Below are 25,370 nucleotides of genomic sequence, written 5' to 3'. Positions count from 1 at the left end.
TGACCATAGGACAAATTAGATTTCAAAGACTAATGCTGATTATAAAAACCTTGTGTTTGATAAATGTAAAGATTTAAGTTTGGGGGATAAGAATTCACTATTTGATAACATTTGTTGGGAAAACTGGAAGCAGTCTGGCAGTAACTAGGTATAGCCCAATATCTTACACCATTTACCAAGATAAGGTCAAAATGGATATATGACCTACACATAAAGGGATATATCCTAGGTACATGACAACAACATGTAACATACTACCCATCAGATTTATGGATAAGAGGATAATTTATGAATAAACAAGAGATAGAGAGTCTTGTGAGATATGAAATGGATAACTTTGATTATATTAAATTAAAAAAGGTTTGTACAAATAAAACCAGTGTACCCAAGATTAGAAGGAAAACAAAATTGAGGGGGGATTTATGCAAAGTTTCTCAGATAAAGACCTCACATCTCAAATATATGGAGAAATCTGTGAAATTTATATGAATATGAGTCATTCCCCAACTGGTAAATGGCCAAAGGATATAAACAGGCAGTTTTTGGAGGAAAAAAATCAAAGCTATATTTAGTCATATTAAAAAATGCTCTAAATCATAATTGATTAGGAAATGCAAATTAAAACTATTTTGAGGTACCATCTCATACCTATCAGACTGGCTAAAATGATAGAAGGGGAAAATAACAAATGTTGGAGGGGATCTGGAAAAATCGGGACACCAATACACTGCTGATAGAACTGTGGACTGATCCAAACATTTTGGAGAGCAATCTGGAATTATGTCCAAAGAGCTATAATACTGTCTACAGTCTTTGACCAAACATACCACTACTAGGTTTTTCTCTCAAGGTGATTGGGGGAAAAGGAAAAGGAGCTATATTTTCTAAAATATTTATGGCAGCTCTTTGTGTAGTGGCAAAGAACTGGAAATTGAGGGGACGCCCCTCAATTGTATCATGGCTGAATGAGTTGTGGCATATGATTGTGATGGAATATTACTGTGCTGTAAGAAGTGACAAGCAGGTTAGTTTTAGAAAAACATGGAAAGACTTGCATGAAATAATTGGCAGTGAAATGAGCAGAACCAAGAGAAGGTTGTATACAGTAACAGCAAGATTGTTTAAAGAGTAACTGTGAATGATTCAACTATTCTGAGTAACATGAATATTAAAATCAACTGCAATGAACTTACGAAGGAAGGTGCTATCCACCCCTAGAGGAAGAACTGATACATGGAAATATGTATTGTACGGTTTCACATACATATGTGTGTCAAATGTTGATCTTATGTAGTGTGGGATTGAAAAGGAGGGCGATAGAACTCAAAATACAAGAAAAGTAAATTTTTTTTAAAGAAAAGAAAGATGAATTCCATATTTTGAATAGGAACACTAGAGGAAATGCATATTCTGAGCATTTCTTGGTACCTTTACAAAAGTAGACAATGGGGACAAAAATTATAAACAATTATGAAAAAAGCTGAAATAGGAAGCACACTCTTTTAGACCATAATGAAATAAAAGTAATAATTAATACAGGGAATAAAAGCCAAATTCTGAGACTTGGTAATGATATCCTGAATGAATGGATCCAAGCACAAATCATAGAAACAATTAACAACTGTGTTGAAGAGAAGAATAATGATACAACATCCCTAAAATTTTAGGGTGCACCAAGACCCAGGCACTGGCCTCGTGCTCCAGGACGCCCGTGTGTCTTTGGGGACATTGGCCTCATGGAGCTCGAGATGAGCCTCCCCTCCTTTGCCCTGGTACCTTGGGCGCCTGCACAGGGCAGGGAGCGGGAGGAGGAGGAGGAGAGTGACAACCAGGAGGAGTCGCGTGGCAGGGAGGGGCCCTGGGGGAGGGCAGGTGGAGGTGGAGAAGGTAAGTCAAGGCCAAGAATTAAGTGGAAATGCAGGGTTTGGTACCAAGAAAAAAGATTAAGAAAAAGGGAAGGAAGAAAGAAATAGAGGGAAGAAGGGAAGGCAGGAGGAAAGGAAAAAGGGAGAGAAGGAAGGAAGGAGATGAAATAAAGAGAAAGAAAGGTTTTTTTGTTGTTGTTTAACAATCCATTCTTTTTTTATTAATTTATTTTGATTTATCAATAATCACTTCCATACGCTTTTGAGTTTAAAATTTTTCTCCCCCTTCCTCCCCACCACCCTCCCCAAGACGGCGCACAATCTGATATAGGCTATGAATTTACATTCATATGAAACATATTTTCACATTAGTGATGTTCTAAGTAGAAATTAAAACCAATACGAGGAACCAACAGAAAGAGGAAACAAAACTCAACAGAAGAGAAAAAAAATAACAATTCAGCTTCCATAGTTCTTTCCTTGGGTGTGGATAGCATTTTCCAACATAAGGCCTCTGGAGATGTCTTAGATCCTTGTATTGCCAGGAAGGGTTAAGTTTATCAATATTAGTCATCACACAACGTGGCTGTTATTGTGTACAGCATTCTCTTGGTTCTGCTCACTTTACTCAGCATCAGACCATACAAGTCTTTCCAGGTTTTTCTGAAGTCAGCCTGTTCATCATTTCTTATAGCACGATAATATTCCATCACATTCATATACCACAACTTGCTCAGCCATTCCCCTACTGATGGGCATCCTCTCAATTTCCAATTCTTTGCCACCACAAAAAGAGCTGCTATGAATATTTTTGTACATGTAGGTCCTTTTCCCATTTGTGTGATCCCTTTGGGATATAGCCCTAGAAGTGCTATTGTTGGGTCAAAGGGTATGCACATTTTTATAGCCCTTTGGGCATAGGTCCAAATTGCTCTCCAAAATGGTTGCATCATTTCACAACTCCACCAACAATGCATTAGTGTTCCAATTTTACCACATTCTCTCCAACATTTATCATTTTCCTGTTTTGTCATGTTGGCCATTCTGATAGGTGTGATGTGGTACCTCAGAGTTGTTTTGATTTGCATTTCTCTAATCAATAGTGATTTAGAGCATTTTTTCATATGACTATAGATGGCTTTAATTTCTTCATCTGAGAACTGTCTGTTCATATCCTTTGACCATTTATCAATTGGGGAATGGCTTGTATTCTTATAAATTTGACTTAATTCTCTATATATTTTAGAAATGAGGCCCTTATCAGAGAGACTGGTCGTAAAAATTCTTTCCCAATTTTCTACTTTCCTTCTAATCTTAGTTTCATTGGCTTTGTTTGTGCAAAAACTTTTCAATTTAATGTAATCAAAATTATCTATTTTGCTTTTTGTAATGTTCTCTATCTCCTGTTTGGTCATGAATTCTTCTGTTCTCCATAGATCTGACAAGTAAACTATTCCTTACTCTCTCAGTTTGCTTATAGTATCAGCCTTTATATCTAAATCATGTACCCATTTTGACTTTATTTTGGTATATGGTATGAGATTTTGGTCTATGCCTAGTTTCTGCCATACTCTTTTCCAGTTTTCCCAGCAGTTTTTTTTCAAAGAGTGAGTTCTTATCCCAGAAGCTGGAGTCTTTGGGTTTATCAAATAGTATATTACCATAGTCATTGACTACTGTGTCTTGCTTACTTAACCTATTCCACTGATCCACCACTCTATTCCTTAGCCAGTACCAAGCAGTTTTGATGATTGCTGCTTTATAATGCAATTTAAGATCTGGAATGGCTAGGCCACCTTCCCCTGCATTTCTTTTCATTAGTTCTCTTGATATTCTGGACCTTTTGTTCTTCCAAATGAATCTTGTTATTATTTTTTCTAACTCTATAAAATAATTTTTTGGTAGTTTGATTGGCATGGCACTGAATAAGTAAGTTAGCTTAGATAGAATTGTCATTTTTATTATATTAGCTTGGCCTACCCATGAGCAACTGATGTTTTTCCAATTTTTTAGATCTGATTTTATTTGTGTGAAAAGTGTTTTGTAATTGTGTTCATAGAGTTCCTGGGTTTGTTTCGGGAGGTACACTCCTAAATATTTTATAATGTCTACAGTAAGTTTAAATGGAATTTCTCTTTCTAGCTCTTGCTTTTGGGCTTTGTTGTTAATATATAGAAATGCCAATGATTTATGTGGGTTTATTTTATAGCCTGCAACTTTGCTAAAGTTGTTTATTATTTCAAGTAGTTTTTTCCTTGATTCTCTGGGATTCTCTAAGTATAACATCATGTCATCTGCAAAAAGTGATAGCTTTGTTTCTTCTTTGCCTATTCTAATGCCTTCAATGTCTTTTTCTTCTCTTATTGCTAAAGCTACTGTTTCCAGTAGGATGTTGAATAACAGTGATGATAATGGACATCCTTGTTTCACCCCCAATCTTATTGGAAATGCTTCTAGCTTGTCCCCATTACATATTATGTTTGATGAAGGTTTTAGATAGATGCTATTTATTATTTTAAGGAAGACTCTATTTATACCTATGCTCTCTGGTGTTTTTAATAGGAATAGGTGTTGAATTTTGTCAAAAGCTTTTTCTGCATCTATTGAGATGATCATGTGGTTTCTGTTAGTTTTGGTGTTGATATGATGGATTATGCTGATAGTTTTCCTTATATTGAACCAGCCCTGCACTCCTGGTATAAATCCTACCTAGTCATAATGTATTACTCATGTGATAAGTTGCTGTAATCTATTTGCTAATGTTTTGTTTAAAATTTTTGCATCTATATTCATTAGAGAAATTGGTCTATAATTTTCTTTCTCTGTTTTGACTCTTCCTGGTTTAGGCATCAGCACCATATTTGTATCATAAAAAGAATTTGGTAAGATTCCTTCTTTACCTATTTTCCCAAATAGTTTATATAGTATTGGAATCAATTGTTCTTTAAATGTTTGATAGAATTCACATGTAAAACCATCTGGCCCTGGAGATTTTTTCCTAGGGAGTTCATCAATGACTTGTTCAATTTCTTTTTCTGAAATGGGGTTATTTAAGTATTTTATTTCCTCTTCTGTTAATCTGGGCAATTTATATTTTTGTAAATATATATTCATTTCACTAAGATTGTCAAATTTGTTGGCATACAATTGGGCAAAATAATTCCTAATTGTTGTTTTAATTTCCTCTTCTTTGGTGGTAGTTTCACCCTCTTCATTCTTGATACCAGTAATTTGGTCTTCTTCTTTCTTTTTTTAAATTTGATTAACCAAAGGTTTATCTATTTTATTGGCTTTTTCATAAAACCAGCTCTTAGTTTTATTTATTAGTTCTATAGTTTTCTTAATTTCAATTTTATTAATTTTCCTTTGGTTTTCAATATTTCTAATTTGGTGTTTAATTGAGGATTTTTAATTTGTTCTTTTTCTAGTTTTTTTAGTTGTATGCCCAATTCATTGATCTCCTCTTTTTCTATTTTATTTATATAAGCATTTAGAGATATAAAACTTTCCCTAAGAACTGCTTTTGCTGCATCCCATAGGTTTTGGTATGTTGTCTCATTATTGTCATTCTCTTGAATGAAATTATTGATTGTTTCTATGATTTGTTCTTTGACCCAATCATTTTTTAGGATTAGATTATTTAGTTTACAATTATTTTTTAGTCTATCTTTCCATGGCCCTTTATTACATATAATTTTTATTGCACCATGATCCAAAAAGGATGCATTTACTATTTCTGCCTTTCTGCATTGGATTGTGAGGTTTTTATGCCCTAGTACATGGTCATTTTTTGTGTATGTGCCATGTACCAACAAGAAAAAAGTATATTCCTTTCTATCTCCATTAAGTTTTCTCCACAGGTCTATCATACCTAACTTTTCTAATGTTCTATTCACCTCCTTAATTTCTTTCTTGTTTATTTTGTGGTTAGATTTATCTAGTTCAGAGAAGGGGAGGTTGAGGTCCCCCACGAGTATAGTTTTACTGTCTATTTCTTCCTGTAACTCCCTGAACTTCTCCTCTAAGAATCTGGATGCTATACCATTTGGTGCATATATGTTTAGTAATGATATTACTTCGTTGTCTGTGGTGCCTTTTAGCAGGATGTAGTTTCCTTCCTTATCTCTTTTGATAAGATCTATTTTTGCTTTTGCTTTGTCTGAGATCAGGATTGCTACCCCTGCTTTTTTTAATTCAGCTGAAGCATAATATATTTTGCTCCAGCCTTTTACCTTTACCCTGTATGTGTCACTCTTTTTCAAATGTGTTTCCTGTAAACAACATATTGTAGGATTATGGTTTTTAATCCAATCTGTTATCTGCTTCCGTTTTATGGGAGAGTTCATCCCATTCACATTTACAGTTATGATTACTATCTGTGTCTTTTTCTCCATCCCTCCCCCCCCACCGTTTATGCTTTTCTTTCTCCTTTCTCCTTTCCCCCCCTCACTAGTGTTTTGTTTTTGACCAGTGCCTCTTAGGGTCCCACCTCCTTTCTATTATCCCTTTCCCTTTTCTTCCCCTTTACCTTTACTGCTTCTTCCCTCCCTTCTATCCCCCCTCCCTTTTCTTTCCCCTTTCCCCTCCTACTACCTATAGTGCAAGTTAGATTTCTATACCTAACTGATTATGTTATTCCCTTCTTGAACCAAATATGAGAGTAAGGTTCAAACAATGCTCATCCTCCTACCTTCTTTACCTCTGCTCTAATAGGTTTTTGTGTCTTTTCCTGTAATGTAATTTACCCTTGTCTGCCTCCTCCTTTCTCAGTACATTTTCTTAGCTCAGACTAATCCACTTACTTGGATCCATGTAACCTGCTTGATTAAATTTTTTTTTATCATTACATCAAAATCAACTTATATCCATCCCCTTTATGTATACTCCTTTAACATGGTATAATAACAATATAATTCTCAAGAATTGCAAGTGTCATCTTCCCTTGTAGAGATGTAAACATTTTGCCTTTATTAATAACATATTGTATCTTTCTGTCCCATTTACCTTTTTATGTCTCTCTTGAATCTTGTACTTGAAGATCAAATTTTTTGTTGAGCTCTGGTCTTTTTATCAGGAACATGTGGAAGTCCCCTATTTCATTGAATATCCATCTCCTTCCCTGAAAAATCACGCTCATTTTCGCTGGGTAGTTAATCCTTGGCTGCATTCCAAGCTCCTTTGCCTTATGGAATATCATGTTCCATGCCCTATGCTCTTTTAATGTAGAGGCTGCAAGGTCCTGTGTAATCCTGACTGTGGTTCCATGACATTTAAGTTGTTTCTTTCTGACTGCTTGCAGTAATTTCTCTTTAATCTGATAATTTTGGAATTTAGCTATTATATTCCTTGGCGTTTTCAATTTGGGATCTCTTTCAGGCAGGGAGTGGAGGATTCTTTCTGTAGTTATTTTACCTTCAGGTTCTAGGACTTCAGGGCAGTTTTCCTTTATGATTTCCTGAAGGATATTGTCCAGGCTCTTTTTTTCATCATGACTTTCAGGTAGGCCTGTAATTTTTAAATTGTCTCTCCTGGATTGATTTTCCAGGTCAGCTGTTTTACCCATGAGGTATTTTACGTTTTCATCTATTTTTCCATTTTTTTGTTTCTGTTTGACTGATTCTTGCTCTCTCATAGAGTCATTAGTTTCCATTTGTTCAATTCTAAGTTTTAACATATTGCTTTTTTCTGTTGGATTTTGTACTCTCTTCTCCAATTGGTTGATTGTATTTTTAAGGGATTTATTTTCTTCAGTGTACTTTTTTTTCCAATTGGCCAATTGTACTTTTAAAAGACTCCTCTACCTCTCTCATTTGACTTTTAAAATCCTTCTTGAGTTCTTCTAAGAAGGCTTTTTGGGCTTCAGACCAGCTCGTATTCCCTTTTGACGTTGCAGATGTGGGTTTGATGACAGTGTTGTCCTCTTCAGAATTTCTGTCTTGATCTTCACTCTTCTCATAATATGAATCTATCGTACATTTCTTTTTACTCATGGTGTTTCTTTATTCCCTGGCCTTTAAAGGGATTAAGCTCTCATGCTGGGGAGCAGAGGGCACTGATCCAACCTTCTTGTGTTGGGAACCTAGGTCTTGGTCACTGGCTTTGTGTGCTGGGGTCTCTTATGTTGGCAATTGGAGGCTGTAGGTTTCTGGCAGCTTATCTGGTGTTGGGCTGGAATCAGCAAGTCTGGGACTTTCAGGTAAATCTAGGTTGCCTGCCTTTCCTTTCCCTTAGCTTTGTTTAGTTCCTTTTAGATAAGTGCTGCCAGGTGTTTAGATAAGTGCTGCCAGGCCCCCAGGGCCTGGGGCCCCTTGCAGTGCTGCCTCCCTTATTTCTGTTGAGGCACTGGGAGACTTCTTTGCTGTAGAATGCCCAGGCACCTGGTGGTTTTCTGAGCTGGTTTCCATCAGTTAACCCACCCTCACTGAGGCACTTGGAGGTACAGCTGTTGGTGTTTGCCTGCTCGACCACCTGGGCTTTGGGATCTCCTCCTGGTTGGCAGTTGGAGGCTGTAGGGTTCTGACAGTTTACCTGGTGTTGGGCTGGAATCACCAAGGCTGGAACTTTTTGGCACCTCTAGGTTGCTTTCTTCAGCTCCTTTTAGAGGAATGCTGCTGGGTGCTTATCCGCCTGGGACCCTTTGTAGTGCTGCTTCCCTTATTTTTGCTGAGGCACTGGGAGACCCATTTGCTGGGCTACTGCACTGCTGCTCCCTGTCTTTCTTCTAGTTCAGCTGTTCCAGGGTTTTTTCTGGGATGATATTTTCTGGTTTTCAGAGGTTGATAGGGGAGGGTGAGAGCGACTACCTTTTTACTCCACCATCTTGGCTCCCAGAAGCGGAAATCAACAATCCATTCTTAGAAAGTGAAATTGAACAAACCTTCAAGCATTTAAATGCTTATTGTATGTCAGGAAACATGGAGCTACTAAAAAGAAAAAAAAATCCAAGTGGATTTATAAGTAAATTCTATCAAAGTTTTAAAGTCAATTGATATCTAAACTAACACATTATTTTCATGAATGGAGAAAGAATGGTGTGGGAAGCATGGCCAGGAGAATCCCTGAATGATGAGTTCCTCCTTCAACTCAAGAGGATTACAAGTCCCACCCCCTCCCCCACAGTGAAGTTTAGTCAAGCCCACTGCTACATTGCCGATAGAAGACTGGAATCTGATCAAGTCAACCAGGCTCTTACTATTTGCCAGGTTCTGTTGTAAGCTTTACAGTCTCTTGCCCTCAAGGGACTTACATTCTAACATAACACATAGAGGGAAGCTGAATGGCTGAAGAGAGATGAAATTAAGCATGTGTGGAGCATGGCAAAGAATGCCTTGGAAAGTCAGTAGTGCAGGTTGGAGAGGAATGAAGGTGTGCCTGGCCTAGGAGACCTTAAAAAATGAAGTTCTGGAAATAACTATCCAGTCAAAGGGAGAAACTGCAGGGGTAGCTGATTCCTCCACCTCCTGTAGTCCAGGGGGGAAGTGAGCTCCTAGGGTGAAGAGATTTCTGGGGGATTGTAGAGAAAGTCCTGAAGAGTTAGGAGTATAGCCCGGAGAGGAAGCTACTGACTAAAACCCATAGTCCAAGGCTGAGAATTCAAGAATGAGACAGACATTCCAGGGAGAAAAGGGGACTTGATGATGCAACATTTTCCTTACAGGCATAAGAGGATCATCCATATAGTTCCTATGTGATAGAGCCAAGCCACTCCCAAAGCATAGGTCTAATGGGAAGAGGATTGATAGTTCAACTGTACCCCTCAAATAACTTTGCTTTCTAGGGTTTCTTTCTTTCTCCATTCTTAAAATAATTTTTAAGTTTAGCTACCAATTGATTTTAAAACTTTGATAGAGTTCACCTATAAATCCATCTGGATTTTTTTTTAAAGTATTTCTATATTTCCTGGCCCATGGTAAGTGTTTAAATGCTTGAAAGTTTGTTCATGTTTGTTCATTTTCACTTTCTAAGCCACTGGGTGGTACTGTGAATCTTAGGAGGACTATATTGCTGGGGTAGTAAATCCAAGTTAATTTCACATCTGGAGGCAAATAATGGGCTATTTGAGTGCTTTATATGTTGGTGGTGGTAATATATTTTGGTTTTGGTTTGTTTGTTTGTTTTTTTTTTATATAGGCTCCAGTAACTCCTTTGCATCTTCTGCATTTAATGTGGCATGAAATAAAGACTTGACTACTTGATATGTATTTAGTACCTTGATGGTTTGTATGGGAGCAAAAAATCAGCAAAACTGATGCATATTGAAAAAAGTCTGAAAATATATGTGGTGCCCCACACCCATGCACCTCCGACCTTGGCCAAGGAATGGGGTGGGCACCTCTTCTCATAGCTCTTCTCTGGGGCCACGCTCCTTCTTTGTCATTTTGCCACACTCATTTTTAATGGTTTCATGGTTACTCATTACATTTCATTGTTGTAGTCATTGTGTATTGTTTTCCTATCTCTAAAGCAATACACAACGACTACAACAATGAAATGTAAATTTCACTTCACCCTGTAACAGATTACGTAAATCCTTCTGCTTCTCTGTATTCATCATATTTGTCATTTCTTACAGGAATTTGTCATTTGTCAATTTGTCATTTCTTACATTCCTACCTCCTTACAGGAGATTTTCTTCAAGCAACTTGAGGTAAAAATCAGTGAGCCAAAAATAAGGATGAAGAAACTGTAGAAGCTTTCCTGATAAATGTGTGTATAGAACAAGAATACCCCCTTTTCCCACTGTTATTTGACATAAACATCAGTACGGACTAGACTTGTGAGTGAGCACAAGATCAAGAATGTGATCCCTTCTGTGTGCAGCTGAAGTGGAATTGAGGAATAGGTCATGTTTCTGGCTTTTCTTGTACAGACTTATTTATTACCTCATTACCAGTCTCAACCCATGGTTGGCACTATAAGGCAGCATATGGCTCATGGAGAGTTCTTAGTTCTACAGAGATGTAGGAGTTGAGAAGACTGAGGAACTGGGAAATTAGAATATTTGAAGAAACTTGAACACATATGTTGAAGTCCCACAGCATAAAGTTAAAAGATGGGGTGAAAAGGGAGACTATGACCCAGGCGGTGAGCTCATTAAAAAAGGAAGGAGAATGTTCTGAGAATCAGTATATAACAACCCCAAGAATCTGGAAAGAGTGATACATTTCAATAGAATGACCTTTAAGTGAGGAGAGGTTGCTGAGTGATGATAGTAGATGGAGGGTCTGGCAAGAGTATTTTGATTTCTCCACCATGACTAGTGAGTTAGGAGTATTAGAGAAAATGAAACCAGTACTGGAAAAGAAGGCCAGGGATACAGTGTCATCCAAGAGGCATCAGATCTTAATGATTACCAAAATATGGAAGAAACAAGAGAGGAAGAGGTCTAAAATGAAGGGAATTTTGTTAATTATAGAATGAGAGCTTCAGAGAGCAAAGTGGAATGGATGAGCAGACTTGGAGTGGGACACTGGGTAGGTAGGCAGATGGGAATGAGAGAATGGACTCCTGGGGTTGGTAAGTGGGAAAACTTGTTCTCTGAAAGTCAAAGGTTTAGGAATGGGGAGAGTAAGAGTGAGTGGGAATGTGTTAACCATTGAGGGCCAAGTCCAGTAAGAATATCACTGGATGAGAGGAGCTTTGTTGATGAAGATAGGTGATTAGAAGCTATCTGCATGTCCCTGGCCTTGGAGGTCTTAGCACAGCCTTTCACTGCCCAGACTGATGTCAGGTGATGCCACTGTGTCTCAGGAATATCTAAAAAATAATTAGAGAATTTTCTGAGATTTTGAAGTTAGTGCAGTTGTGAGTGATAATGAGGTTTAAGTTGTGGCCATGAGGGAGGAAAGATGCTGGCAGGTAGATTTAAGGGACATATTAATGTGAAGTTGCAGAAAACGGGAAGTAGTGAATACTGAATTCCCAAAATAACAGAATTCAGTTGGAAAGGACCTCAGGCACTTTCTAGTACAATCTGTACTGAATAAGTATCTTTTTTTTTTAAACGACATATCCAAAAAGTGGCGATCCAGCCTTTGCTCTGACATCTAGTGATGGGGAAACTACTACCTCCTGAGGAAATCCCATCCCACTTTGGGGTAGCTCTACTATTCTTAGGAAAATTTTCCTAAGTCTACTTCTTTACAATTTCTACCCTTTGGTTTTATTTCTTTCTTTTGAAAGCAAACAGAACATGTCTTATACTTCTTCCACATGACAATCCAGCTACTCCCAAAGACATACAAGCTTTTTCAGTCCTTGTCCCCAATCCCCCGTCACCAGACTGCACTAAAACTAGGTCATGGTGACAGTAGAAATCAGGATCTGTTCATGACCATCCCAACTCTATAAAACTGAAGGTGGAGACATGGTTACTCACAGCTGGTTAATAGTGCTAAAGAAACTTGAGGTGTTTCTCCTGCTTGTAGAGGCACGGATGGACAAACTATCACTGCCACCACAGGTCTGCGTACCTGTGCTTTGAATTCATTTTCTATTTATACCTCTGTCCCTGTAAATGTGGAAAAAAAAAGTCTACTGGCTCTCCCCACAGGGACTTAGCCATTGCCTTATGTCAAAGTCCCTTCAAAGTAAAATGAATAAAATAAAGTAATGGGTGGATGCTCATCTATTATTTCTTCCTCAATCTCTGAAATTAAACACTGAAATCTGAGACTTCAATAAACTATAGTAGCTAACTGTTACCTCCAGGATCAAATATAAAATCCTCTCTCCACTTGGCATTGAAAGCCTTACATAGCCTGGAGCCTTCCTACTTTTCCAGGCTCTTTAACACTCCATGCACCGTGACACTGCAGTTTCTCCTACATATCACTCTATCAATAATAACAATAAAACTAACATTTGTATAATACTTACAATGTGCCAGGCACTGAGCTAATCACTTTACAATGATCCCATTTGATCCTCCCAATAACCCTGGGAGGTAGATGCTATTATTATCCCCATTTCACAGATGAGGAAAGAGGCTGGCATTTATTAAGTGACTTGCCCAGGGTCACATGGCTAGTAGGTATCTGAGGCCGAATTTCAACTTAGGTCTTCCTGACTCCAGGACCCTTAACTGTGACATTTAGTTCTACTTATTCTATCTACTGTGACACCTAGGTGTTCCACTTATCAACCAACTCTGGGCATTTTCACTGATGTCCCCCAAGCCTGAAATTCTCTTCCTTCTTTTTTCTACCTCCTGGTTTCTCTGGCTTCCTTAGAGTCTCAGATAAATTCCCCCCTTCTTCAAGAAGCATTTTGTAGTCCTTAGTCTTAGTGACTTCTCTCTGAGATTATCTCTAAATTATCCTGTATATACCTTGTTTATTGGTAGTTGTTTGCATGTTGTCTCCCCATTAGCTAGTAAGCTCCTTGAGAGCAGAGACTATTTTTGCCATCCTTTATATTTCTAGCACTTAGCAAAGTGCCTGGTACACAGTAGGCACTTAATAAATGGTTATTGATAAGTGTTTTGATCAGGAAAAATACAGCAAGATTGTGTCCCTGAAATCCTGAATACTACAACTCATCCAAAAAGTACTTTAACTTTAATTCCTGCCATATCATACTGTTGACTCCTATTGAATATAATGGGACAGCTATGTGGTGAAGTGTGTAGAGTGCCAGGCCTGGAGTCAGGAAGACCTGAGTTCAAATCTGGCCTCAGACACTTACTACCTATGTGACCCTGGGCAAGTCACTTAACCTCTATTTGCTTCAGTCTCCCAATCTGTAAAATGAGCTGGAGAAAGAAATGGCAAACCAGTCCAAGAAAACTCCAAGTGGGGTCATGAAAATGACTGAACAACAACATTGAGAATTTAATAATTAAACTTCCAGATCTTCTACAGACTACCTACTATTTGACCAACTTATCTTACTGGAAACTTTTAGAAGTAATCACCCCTAAAGTCCCAACTGGAAAGTTAGTGAGGGCCCAGCAAATTTGCCTTCCTAAGTGCTAAGGTTTTGGTGTCTGATAGAAACAGTGTGTGCCCTGGTGGGGTATGGAGACAGGATTGGAAGAAAGGGATAAAAGGTGCGTGTGTCCTAAGGGGGAAAACGTTAATCTCCATTGTACAGGTTGGATTGTTTCTCAGGAGCCTACACCTTAATAAACCCAAGTTAATTAGTTGTATTTCATTTATCAAATTTATGCACCAAACCGATACCTTTGAGATATGTCTGTAAATAGCTCAGGTTTCAGAGCTTCTCCTTAAAGATATAAACTTCTTTTCTCAGTTGATAAATCCAGAAGAGTCTATAAAGATGGTCTTAATAGTAATTATGGTACATGTGTTATAAAATGGGACACCTTACTGAGGACAGTTATTGTGCTATCTCTCAGTGTTCTAGGGCCATGGTCTGCACTTCATTCGTAGCACTAAGGTATTACTATGGAGTATCCATTCTTGCTCACTAGCAACAATGGAGGGCGAGATGGCAATGCCTTGGAAAACTCCATGCATTCATTGGGGTAAGTATTTCGATCATTAATTTGCCACTTCAATTCAAGAAAATCCTACCTAAGTACTAGCTAGATTCATCTATAAACTACACGCTAGCAAATGTACCCCTCCTCTTCCTCCTCCTCTTACTACTACTTCTATTCATTTTTTACCTAAGAATTATCTGACTTCAGAAGTATACTGACACTCAGTTTCCTCATCTACAAAATGGGGATAACAATAGCACCTACCTCACAGGGTTGTTGTGAAGATGACATGAGAAAACACATGTAAAGTATTTTGCAAATGTTTTTAGTGCTATAAAAAATATGAGTTGTTCTTTTTAATTGACTTGACCCAAGATGAACCGAAAGATCTCTGTGGTTCCTTTCAACTCTGAGACTTCGACTTTGTATAAGCTTTACATTAGCATGCATTTGCTGCGTATAGGATCACAAAGGGCCGTAAGAACATGTTGCATGAGGATCAATGGAAACAGTTCACTGGGGATGTTCAGTCTGGAAAAAAGAAGGTTTGGGGAAGGCATGGAGGGACAAGATGGCTGTCTTCAAGTATTCCAAGGTCTGTCACTGAGAAAAGAAACTAGATTGATTATTCTTCTTGGCCTGGAGGGCAGAACAGGGAGTGGGTAGACCAGTTCAGAAAAGCCAGTTGAGACTCAGTGTTGGGAAAACCTTCCTACCAATTGGAGCTAGCAGTAAGTGGAGTGAGGTACCTCCAAAGATGGTGGTTTTCTCTCCCTGTGAGTCTTTAAAAGCAAAGACTAAATGACCACTGGTTTGGATATGTTTTTACAGCTTCAATTCAGTGGCCTCTGAGATCTCTGCAAACTCTCCGATTCTGGGTAGGCACTCAGGGCTGGCAGTTCTTTTAGATAAAGAGAAAGCCGGTTACCACCAAGCTGTTGTGACCAGAATTCCCCTTGAACATACCATGTGTTACAGGGTGTCATGGCCTCAGAGTAAGGAAGACCTGGATTCAGGTCTCACATCTGACTCATTGTCAATGTGTGACTCTTTGCAAGTCACTTAATCTATTGGTGCCCCAGGCAGCTCACTAAGACTGTAAATTACAGAATAAATGCTGATTTGTTTTCATAAAGGCAGTTTCTTCACTAGCAATTCCATTTTCTAATAAAATCACTGAATAGGTCTAAAAAAATGTGAAAGTACTGGTGCTAGGAGCTGAAAATACAAAGAAAAAGTAATACACAAATCCTGTCCTGAAGAAGCTTATAGACCTAAGGGAACTTATAGAGGCAGTTAGGTGATGTGATAGATAGATTTGAAGTCAGAAAGACCAGAGTTTAAATCCTGCCCACTTCTTAGCTGTGGAACCCTCAATGAGTTTAACAACCAGCTTGACACACTCTTTAATTTAATCTGCATCATTAACATTTTTCTCCATCTGAACATCTACATGTTCAGTCATTTTTCAGTTGTGTCCTACTCTTCATGACCCCATGGGTTTTCTTGGCAAAGATACTGGAGTAGGTTGTCATAGCCTTCTCCAGCTCATTTTACAGATGAGAAAACTGAAGCAAACTGGGTTAAGTGACTTGCCCAGGGTCACACAGCTAGTAAGTGTGTCTGAGGCTGGATTTGAATCTTCCTGACTCCATACCCAGCACTCTATCCCCTACACCATAACAAGGAATCAAGCCCCGATTCGCAGATTTCTGCTTTCTGCAGTGTGAATGCTCACCCTGAATATTCTCAAAGTGCTATATGAATGCTATTAGCTAAAGGTGGAGGCTGACATAATGGCTCATATTCACATAGTGGTTTTATGGAGAAATTGGCTCTCAGTCATTCAGAAGACTGTGAAGTTTCAATTTCTTGTGATTAACGGTATTCCATGTGTGTATGTCCTGTGAATGCGTGTCCTCTAATGCCTCACTGTTGTGGTAGAGAGGATCTGGCACTAGATGGACGTTAACAAGTATTCATGGACTCAATCCTGCATATGCTACTGAGGAAAAACAAAGGCTCCTGATCTAGAGAGGCAATGACTATTTACCTTCTAGTTCAGTATGGTATAGTGTGTCAGAACACTCATTGGCCCAGTAATCATTAGATGTAGGTTCGTGTCCCGATTTTGATGCTTACTATCTATGTGGCAAGTCAAAATTTTTCCAAGCCTTCTTTCTTTTCTCATTTAATAAAATTAAGGGGTTTGCTAAGATGATCTTGAAGGACCCTTCTAGCTCCAAGTTGCTCTGGACTGAGAATCTAACAAAGATCAGAATTTCAAGATAGTTTTATCATCATAGACTTAGAGTTAGAAGTTTAGAGAATTTGCAATGCAAATTATTCTTGTCTTTCTAAAGACCTTTAGGCTGTTAACTCCCCACAGTTTACATTTACTTTTAAAATTATTTCTGTGCTAACTTTACTTCTGAAGTTCAACAGAATTTGAAATGCCTTAACTCATTCACCAACTAATCCACATCCCTTTGTTTACCAATGAGGAATCAATCAAATAATTAATTAGTATTTACTAAGCACCTACTTTGAGAAAGAAGATGGAGGGAGGGGAGAAAGAAAAAGTTTTAAGATGAAAGATTCTTTGTTATCTATCTATATAGCAAGCATTCAAGAGAGCACAGTGGAAGGTGTGGGTAGTTTTAGAGTGGGAAATTGGAGGGATTAGGTTAAGGAGGATGAGAATAAGGGAGGAGCAAGAGGGACCTAAGGAAGGGGGTCTGAACAATGGCAACCAGGACTTCATAATCCCTGGGATGAGGTAGGATGACAGAGTCACATGATTAGAGAAGTCCAAGGATTTCCAACTAGTCAGAATAGTGAACCCCCTGCATATTGATAGGGATTGGAGGGAGAGGAAGGGAAAGTATAGGTAGGTTGACTATTTTATTCTCCCTCTTCATCTTCTATTCTCTTCTTTTGATCTATGGTATAAAAGATATGAATGTTAGACCATGTTTGGCTATTGTTGTATAGAGAAGAGTGACACCCCTCATTGAGAAAAGATATATACAGAAAAGTCACACATAAGATGAATTACTAGACATGCCTTGGAATTTGACCTTTACATATGGTCAGGCCCTGAAATGCTGCTTGGAGACTATGTTCTCAGTACATGACTACATACATGCATTCTACATTCATGTCTCAGTCAGGCCTATAGTTCTACCTTGTTACTAAGTTTGCATTGAAAATTCTGTGTCAAGACAAAGAAACAAACAAAACAAAAACTCTCCTCATTTGCGTAATCATACTAAATTAACTTTATCACAGTAACCTTATATCTGGGAATTTCTTTCAATTATTTGCCCGTATTTTTAGTTGGCAGAGTTCTTAAAACACAACAATAATAACAACATCTTAGCAAGAGTCATAGTGGATGTTCAGAAGTTAGGAAGACTTGGGTTCAAATCTTGCCTCCGGAACTTACTAGCTGTGTGACCTGGGACAAATCATGTGACCTCTCTGAACCTCATACAGCTCCCTAAGACTATATACTAAGATATAGAAAGGATTCTGTCTGCCTCACTAAAGGATAAAGGCATAGATCAATGATGAGATAAAATGAAAGCGCAATTTAAAAAATTTAGTCTGCCCAAACAAAAGGAATCAATAAAACATGAAGAAAAACCTGGTTCAAATTTGATTCTTTGCATAATGTTATTGAAATCATAAAGGAAGAGATTTTTCTCATCAATGCTCCAAGGGTTTAGTAGTCACTCCAATTACATTGATTTATTCCCATTTTGTTGTTGCCTTTGAGAAAAGAAACCCCTTAAGGTTAGTCAACAGAATGTTTTCTGCTTTGCAATGCAAATTATTCTTGTCTTTCTAAAGACCTTTAGGCTGTTGACTCCCCACAGTTTACATTTACTTTTAAAATTATTTCTGTGCTAACTTTACTTCTGAAGTTCAACAGAATTTGAAATGCCTTAAATTTCTCAAAGCCCCAAGATCTGGAATTTTAAATGAAAACTGAACAAGAGGTATAGCTAACCATGTGTTTCATTCAGCAACTCATTCAACAAAGCATCAGCTAAATATTTATGATCTCAAACCAACTGGGAAAACATAGGTTTGAATTCAGGTCAACAATATTGTTGATTAACTTTAAGTGTTTGGGGTTTTGATTTTTTTTTTAAAGTAAACCCAAGCAAATCTTCCGAGAAAAAAAATCTTATTAAATTGAATTTCAACCAGGTGGACTTTGTACCTCAGTAGGTACAACTCAAGAAGACGCATCTTTTATTTCTTTTTCCATCTATCCCTACCTGATTGCAGAAGAAAATGAACATTCCTCCAAAACAGAGATTATGAGAGTACATATAGGTCTATAGGTACAATGAATTCTAAGTTTCTAGTTTTGGTTTTGTTTGTTTGTTTGTTTGTTTGTTTTAAGAAAAAGTCTTGAGAGCCAGTATGGACTTGGCACCATGAAAGGCCTGGGATGCTTTGCTACTTACTGCCTAGTGGCCCTGGGCAAGTCACTTCATCTTTGCTTCCCATTTTTTGGCTCAAAGTATGTAAGTTATGAACATATCAGACGCTGCCCAGAAATACTTAAATAGAGTTGAACAAAATTCTTTACCAAGAGAAGCTGTCTTCAAGGATTTGCAAGGCCATCACTTGAAAAAATGATTAAAATTATTTTGTTTGGCCCCAGAAGGCAGAACTATGAATTATGAAAAAAGAAGGAGGAATTTGCAAACAGGCAAATTTAGACTTGATGTGAGGAAAAACTTACCAACAATTAGATACAACCAAAAGGAAAATTTCCATTCTCTGGAGGGTAGGTGGTTTCTCCTCACTGGATTTCTTCAAGCAGAGGCTTGATGAGAATATTTCAGATGAAGGATCATAGATTTAAAGCCAGAAGAGATTCCAGAGGCCATCCAATTCAACCTTCTCTCTTTCATTTTATAGGTAAGTACACCGACATCTAAGTAGTTCAAGTGAGATTTGAACTCGGGTCTTTTGACTCTAGACACTGCAGGTCTTTCTACTATAGTGGAAAATATAGGTATTCTTTTTGTCTGTACATCAAACTACTGGCTACTGTGATCCCTTCTGATTCTATGATTCTGTAACAGACCCAGAAGGCGCATAATTAGTGTGTAAAGTGCTTTATAAACCATCAACCATTATAAAAATGTCAACTGTTACTCTAATTATAGCTGTTATTATTGTTGTTTGTCCTTCGTTCTTGAAGAGGACCATGACATTAGGAAGATGATGCCATGACCTGCAAGTGAATTGGATTACAGTGAAGGAGGGCTGTGCAAGGTCACCAGCCTCACTTTCTCCTCCAGAGCCATCTGGGTCCAGTGGCAAGATATAGATCAGGACAATTGGAGATGGCCCCCTGTTATTGATTATATAGCACTCACAACAACCCTGTAAGTTAAGTAGTATGACAACAGCCTCTATTTTGATCCCTTATGTTAGTAAGGTTATGCCCATTTTGCAAATGAAGAAATTGAGTTATGGAGGGCTTTGCCCAAAGTACCACAGCTAGTATACATGTGAATGGAGTTATCTTCAAACAATGCCTAGGAAACTAGCATATACATTGATGCGCTTAAGCAATGCTGCTCCTCCTCTTTAAATAATGATGACAGTGAAATTGGTACTGGTGTCATACTTCAATGTCTACAAAATCACATGTGCCTCAATGACCTGAAAATATCCATCCAAACTCATGGAAGTGTGGTAATAAGCAATAGGAAAGTAGACCAGTCAATTACGTCAACCACATTGTTGTTCAGTTGTGTCTGACTCTTTGTGACCCTATTTGGGGTCTTCTTGGCAAAGATACTAGAGTGGTTTGCCATTTCCTTCTCCAGATCATTTCACAGATAATGAAACTGAGGCAAACATGGTTAAGTGATTTGCTTAGCATAACACAGCTAGTAAGTGTCTGAGGCCTGATTTGAACTCTGGTCTTCCTGACTCTAGGCCCAGTGCTCTATCCACAGTGCCACTTAGCTGCCCTTTTTTGGGGGTGGTGTTTATTTTCTGTTTGTGCATGCCTCTGTATGTATGAAAAAATGGGCCTAGAACACATTCCCTGAGTAGTAATTCAGGCTCAAACTCCAAGGAAGGAAATACCATAATTCAAAGGCATTTCAAACAACACAACCTCTGACAAGTCCCTAGCTTGTCGTTTCCTTAGGGAGGGATTTTATTCAATAATCAATAGACAATAGACATTTATTAAATATCAACTGTGTACCAGGCACTGTACAAAGCACTGGACATATAAATAAGAAAAAGAAAGGCAATCTCTGTCCTCACAGAGTTTACAATCCAAAGAGGTGAAGATAACAAAAGAAAAGTGAAAAGGGGTGAAGGGGTGTGTGTGGGGAGGGGTGCCAGAGGGTACCTGGCATGGGGGAATGATGTCCATGTAATAGAACGCAAGCAGAGCAGCTACTGGGAAATGAAGGTTAATTGGATAATTCAGAGCCCTATATAAAGGGAGACTTTGGAAAGAGTTGATTGCTGCCCTCCACCCTTCCAATCAGAGGGGAGGGACAACAGAAGATGCTGGGAAGGTGTTGAGTTTCAAAATCCCCGAATCAGTCTCCAAGATGAGATTTCAGGTGATGAGCTTATCCGGGGGGAAGGCATGTTGTCCCTGGATTCAAATCTAAGCAGAGAATCCATTAATTTCAATCCAATTTAGCAAGTTCAACATCATGGAGTTTTGGGGCACATAATCAATGTAGGCAGGCTCCTTAAGGGCGGAGAATACAAAAGAGCTTTCAGTTTCCAGTGTTTGTGCTGAGCTCTATTTATTATATTGTACTGCCTTTCAGGTTTGGGAGAAATTGCCAATTGCATTTTAAAACTCTAAATAATAGTAATAACAGCATTTTAAAGTTTGCAAAGCACTTTGCAAAGAACTCTACCTGTTCTAGAGTGGAAAAAATATTTTCTGAGTGAGGCAGCAAAGTCCCTAAGATAATTCGTTTCATTGTTGTAATATACTGCATGGAGAAAGCCTGTTAATTAGGTATCTGTTCCAGGTTATTTAATTCACCAAACATCAACTATGACTTTGACTATTATTTCTCTATGAAATCAGACGAGAGCATTGGAGCACATTTTTAAAAGTCAAACAAATACAGAAAACATGTCAAATCGGCTGCAATAATCCAGCTGGAATACTGTGGATTGTGTTGGTCACTTTCTTGATGGAGGTGCGGGATGGGAAGTAGGGTGATGGAGTGTAAAAAACAACAGTCGCAATGGTTAATGGACTGAAAGAACTAACTTAGAGGGTCAAGCTTACAAGTAAAAATCATAGCGGGCCAAGAGACACCTGACAATTCCTTCTAAATGTGAGATGTATTACCCAAACAAGGTTATCTCGACATAGTTAGATCAAATGGGAAATGATTAGGTTAAATTTTCTCACAGGAAGATGTGTTGGATACTGGAATCTCTTCTGAAAAGCAGATGAATGAATGACTTCTATAGGGGTTTCAAAACAGATTAAGCAAAGACTCAGAAATCTCACAGAAGAATCCAAAGGTTAGAATGACTGGCTTAAGAGGAATGGGATATGTTAAGGTTTATGATTGTATTAATTATTCCACCCAGGAGGTAGATAATGTTTGATGGGAGATAAGCATTAATCTATGAACAGTTTACCTTGATGGGGTAGTGTTCCTATGAAACGAATTCAAAGGTGATTGATTATTCTAAAATGACTTCTAACTTAGAAATTCTGAGAAACTATCCCATTAAGGAAAATAAAATTGATCAGAGGACCAAACTGCAAAAATTTCTTGAGAAACTGGTCTAAAAACAACATTGACCACAGCAGAGGAGCCTGGGAATATTGGGAAAGAAGGGAGTATGTGTGTCTGTGAAGGGTTATTACTAGGGCAGGGTGACATGGCTATGTCCCAGGGCGCCAGTTTTAAAGGGTGCTGACAGCACAATCTGCAGCAGTTTAGAAACAGCAAGACTTAGTAGCTAGCTAGTAAGAATAATGATTTAAAATAGGAAGGTAACAAATGGTAGGCTAGAATGAATTACTTTTTTACTCTGCCCTCCTTCCTTTCCCTACACAGTCCCAGAACCTTGGTTTCCCCCATGGAAGGAAGACGTCCCATGCATCCTACTTCACTAATAGAGAGATCTGTGCTACTCATGTGCATCTGTGATTTTTGCCCCAGATACAAAAACTCCCAGGTATGGTTCTGTGTGTGAGAAAGGAATGGGAGAATTGGGGTCATTTTCATGTAAAGGTCAGTAACCTTTCAAAAAAGGGGAGACAAGCCTTCACTTCTTGAAAGAATTGGGTGGAGTGCTGGTGGCCACTCAAACCCACAGGGAAATTGCCCACCTGAGCTGGTCAACTTAGTCAACGAAGTTTAGAAAGTCCTGGCAAGCTGCCTTGGTAACTCCAGATGTGTGTAACAGAATACTGATGTGCATGCCCCCTATCACTGCTCCTACTTAATTATATTCTCCCCTTATGTTTTCAGTACATACTTCCCTCTCATCTTTCTTCGATATGAGCCAGAAAAATCAAACAATTACTGAATTCCTCTTCCTGGGGTTTTCCAACCATCCAGAACTACAGGGATTGTTCTTCCTAATATTTTTGGTTGTATATCTGGTAACTCTTCTGGGGAACCTCCTCATATTAACAGCCATCAGAATCAACCCTGTTCTTCATACTCCTATGTATTATTTCCTCAGCAACTTGTCCTTCCTGGACATCTGCTACACCTCCACCACTGTCCCCATCTTGCTGGTGAACTTTTTCAGAGAGAAGAAGACCATTACTTATGAAGGCTGCCTGTCCCAGATCTTCTTCCTTGTTACTTGTGCTGGTACTGAGGGTGTCCTGTTGGCCACTATGGCTTATGACAGGTTTATAGCCATTTGCCATCCATTACGCTATCCAGTCCTCATGAGCAAGAGGGTCTGCGCCTACTTAGCAGCTGGGTCCTGGTTGTGTGGATTAGTGAATTCTCTGACACACACAGGGCTCACGGCAACTCTCACTCTGTGTAGTTCCAATGAGATCAGTCATTTTCTCTGTGACATCCCCCTACTCCTGAAGCTCTCCTGCTCAGACACTTCAGTCAATGAGGTCGCACTCTATGTGGCCAGTGCCACCATTGGTGTGAGCCCCTGCCTCTTCACTGCTGTGTCCTATATGCTCATTATCTCTGCCATTCTGAAAATCCAGTCTGCTCTAGGGCGGGGCAAAGCCTTTTCCACCTGTGCCTCTCACTTCACTGTGGTGGTCATCTTCTTTGGAACTGCTATCTTTAACTACAACCAATCCGGCTCAGTCTACTCCCTAGATGTGGACATCCTGGTCTCAGTCCTCTTCTGTATTGTTACCCCCATGTTAAATCCTATCGTCTACTGCCTGAGAAACAAGGAAGTCAAGGGGACTATAAGGAAACTGGCTAGAGAATGTAGATCATCAGGATTGCATAGAACAAAATGACCAACATAGAATTGCCACTCATTCCACTTTGACAACGACTAGGAAGTACCCCAGACTAATCTGTGTCAGTCTCCATTCCCTCAGTCGGGACAACTAGGTGGCACAGTGGATAGAGCACCAGCCCTAGAGTCAAGAGGACCTGAGTTCAAATCCAGCCTCAGACACTCAACACTTAACTAGCTATGTGTCACTTAACCCCATTGCCTTCCCAAAAAACAAAAACAAAAAAAGAATAATTGCCTTGGGGGCAGCTAGGTGGTTCAGTAGATAGAGCTCTGGCCTTGGAGTCAGGAGGACCTTGGACTCAGACACATGACACTTACCAGCTGTGTGACCCTGGGCAAGTCATTTAACCCTGATTGCCTCAACAAACAAACAAACAAACAAACAAAAAAACAAACCAGTACTCAATTTCCTCAGCTATACTAGGGAGCATACTATAGACCAAATTAGTGACTGTTATATCAGCTGAAATTACATCAGATTACATATATATATGTGTGTGGGTGTGGGTGTGGGTGTATATAATCTCTAATGTAAATTCAAGGACATATCACCTTTCAATAATAGTAATGATGTTCCTACTAGTACATACTCATGTATACATATATAATGTGACATTTTGCTGCCTGATAAAATAGTTAAATAGCATACACGTACCTACATTGCACATATATACATATTTCCATTGCATCACTTTTGCCTGCTTATATTCCTGAACTTCATAAGGGACCTCTCTATGTCACATCTTGTCTACCTCACAAAGTTACAGGTCAGAGGTCAATGGTCACTTGCAACATCATAGAAGAAAGGGCACAGCCTATATGTTTGCTATGGATAAAAATTTTTTTTTGTTTGGTCATTTTTCAGTTGTGTCTGACTCTTCATGCCCCCATTTGGGGTTTTCTTGTCAGAGATACTGGAGTAGTTTGTCATTTCCCTCTCTAGCTCATTTTACAGATGAGGAAACTGAGGCAAACAGGGTTAAGTGACTTGCCCAGGGTCACACAGCTAGTAAGTGTCTGAGGCTAGATTTGAACTCAGGAAGATGAGTCTGCCTGGTTCCACGTATAGCACTCTGTGCACAATGGCGCCACTTACCTACTCAATAATTTATAAGTGCCCAAAAGCAATCCCCCTTTCATCCCTTCAGTCAACTGTAATGTTCAAAGATCCTGAGGCATAGATTTGGAAGCAGAGATCAGCCTTGTCTCCTAACCACTGGAAAACCCAAAGCAGAAAAGCAGTGAGTCAAAGAGAAGATTCTAAAAGGTTGGCCACCTAAGGTATTAGGCACAAAGCCTGAACTGTCATGTGAGTTGTCTTTCCCAATGACTGCCTCTGCTTTGTATTGACATAGGACCACACAGACTCAGAGAAAGCTTGCACCCAAGGGAATAAAAAAGGAAAGGGGGGGGTGGAACAAAGATATACCTTATCTTAATTAAGAATTGGCTGCTGTGAGCACGGATCCTTGTGTCACTGAATTAAAGAGATCCAAGGACATGGAAGTACGTATGTTACTGAAGCCGATAATGTGCTGAACTTTTTGTCAGGAAGAGCT

The 25,370-nt window shown here is 38.8% G+C and overlaps 1 protein-coding gene across 1 annotated transcript; it reads left to right on the top strand.

Moving 5' to 3' along the window:
* The first annotated feature begins 1,748 nt into the window (after positions 1 to 1,748).
* On the top strand, positions 1,749 to 23,806 carry LOC114042771 (olfactory receptor 5V1-like). Its single transcript, XM_027861474.1, has 2 exons — positions 1,749 to 1,887; positions 22,827 to 23,806. Exons 1-2 carry the CDS (start codon positions 1,749 to 1,751, stop codon positions 23,804 to 23,806), a joined length of 1,119 nt encoding a protein of 372 aa, XP_027717275.1.
* The last annotated feature ends 1,564 nt before the right edge of the window (positions 23,807 to 25,370 follow it).

Source organism: Vombatus ursinus, unplaced genomic scaffold (assembly GCF_900497805.2).
Source record: "Vombatus ursinus unplaced genomic scaffold, bare-nosed wombat genome assembly UNPS02014768.1, whole genome shotgun sequence".
NCBI classification, from domain to species: Eukaryota; Metazoa; Chordata; class Mammalia; order Diprotodontia; family Vombatidae; genus Vombatus; species Vombatus ursinus.
This window is presented reverse-complemented; position numbering and strand designations above follow the sequence as displayed.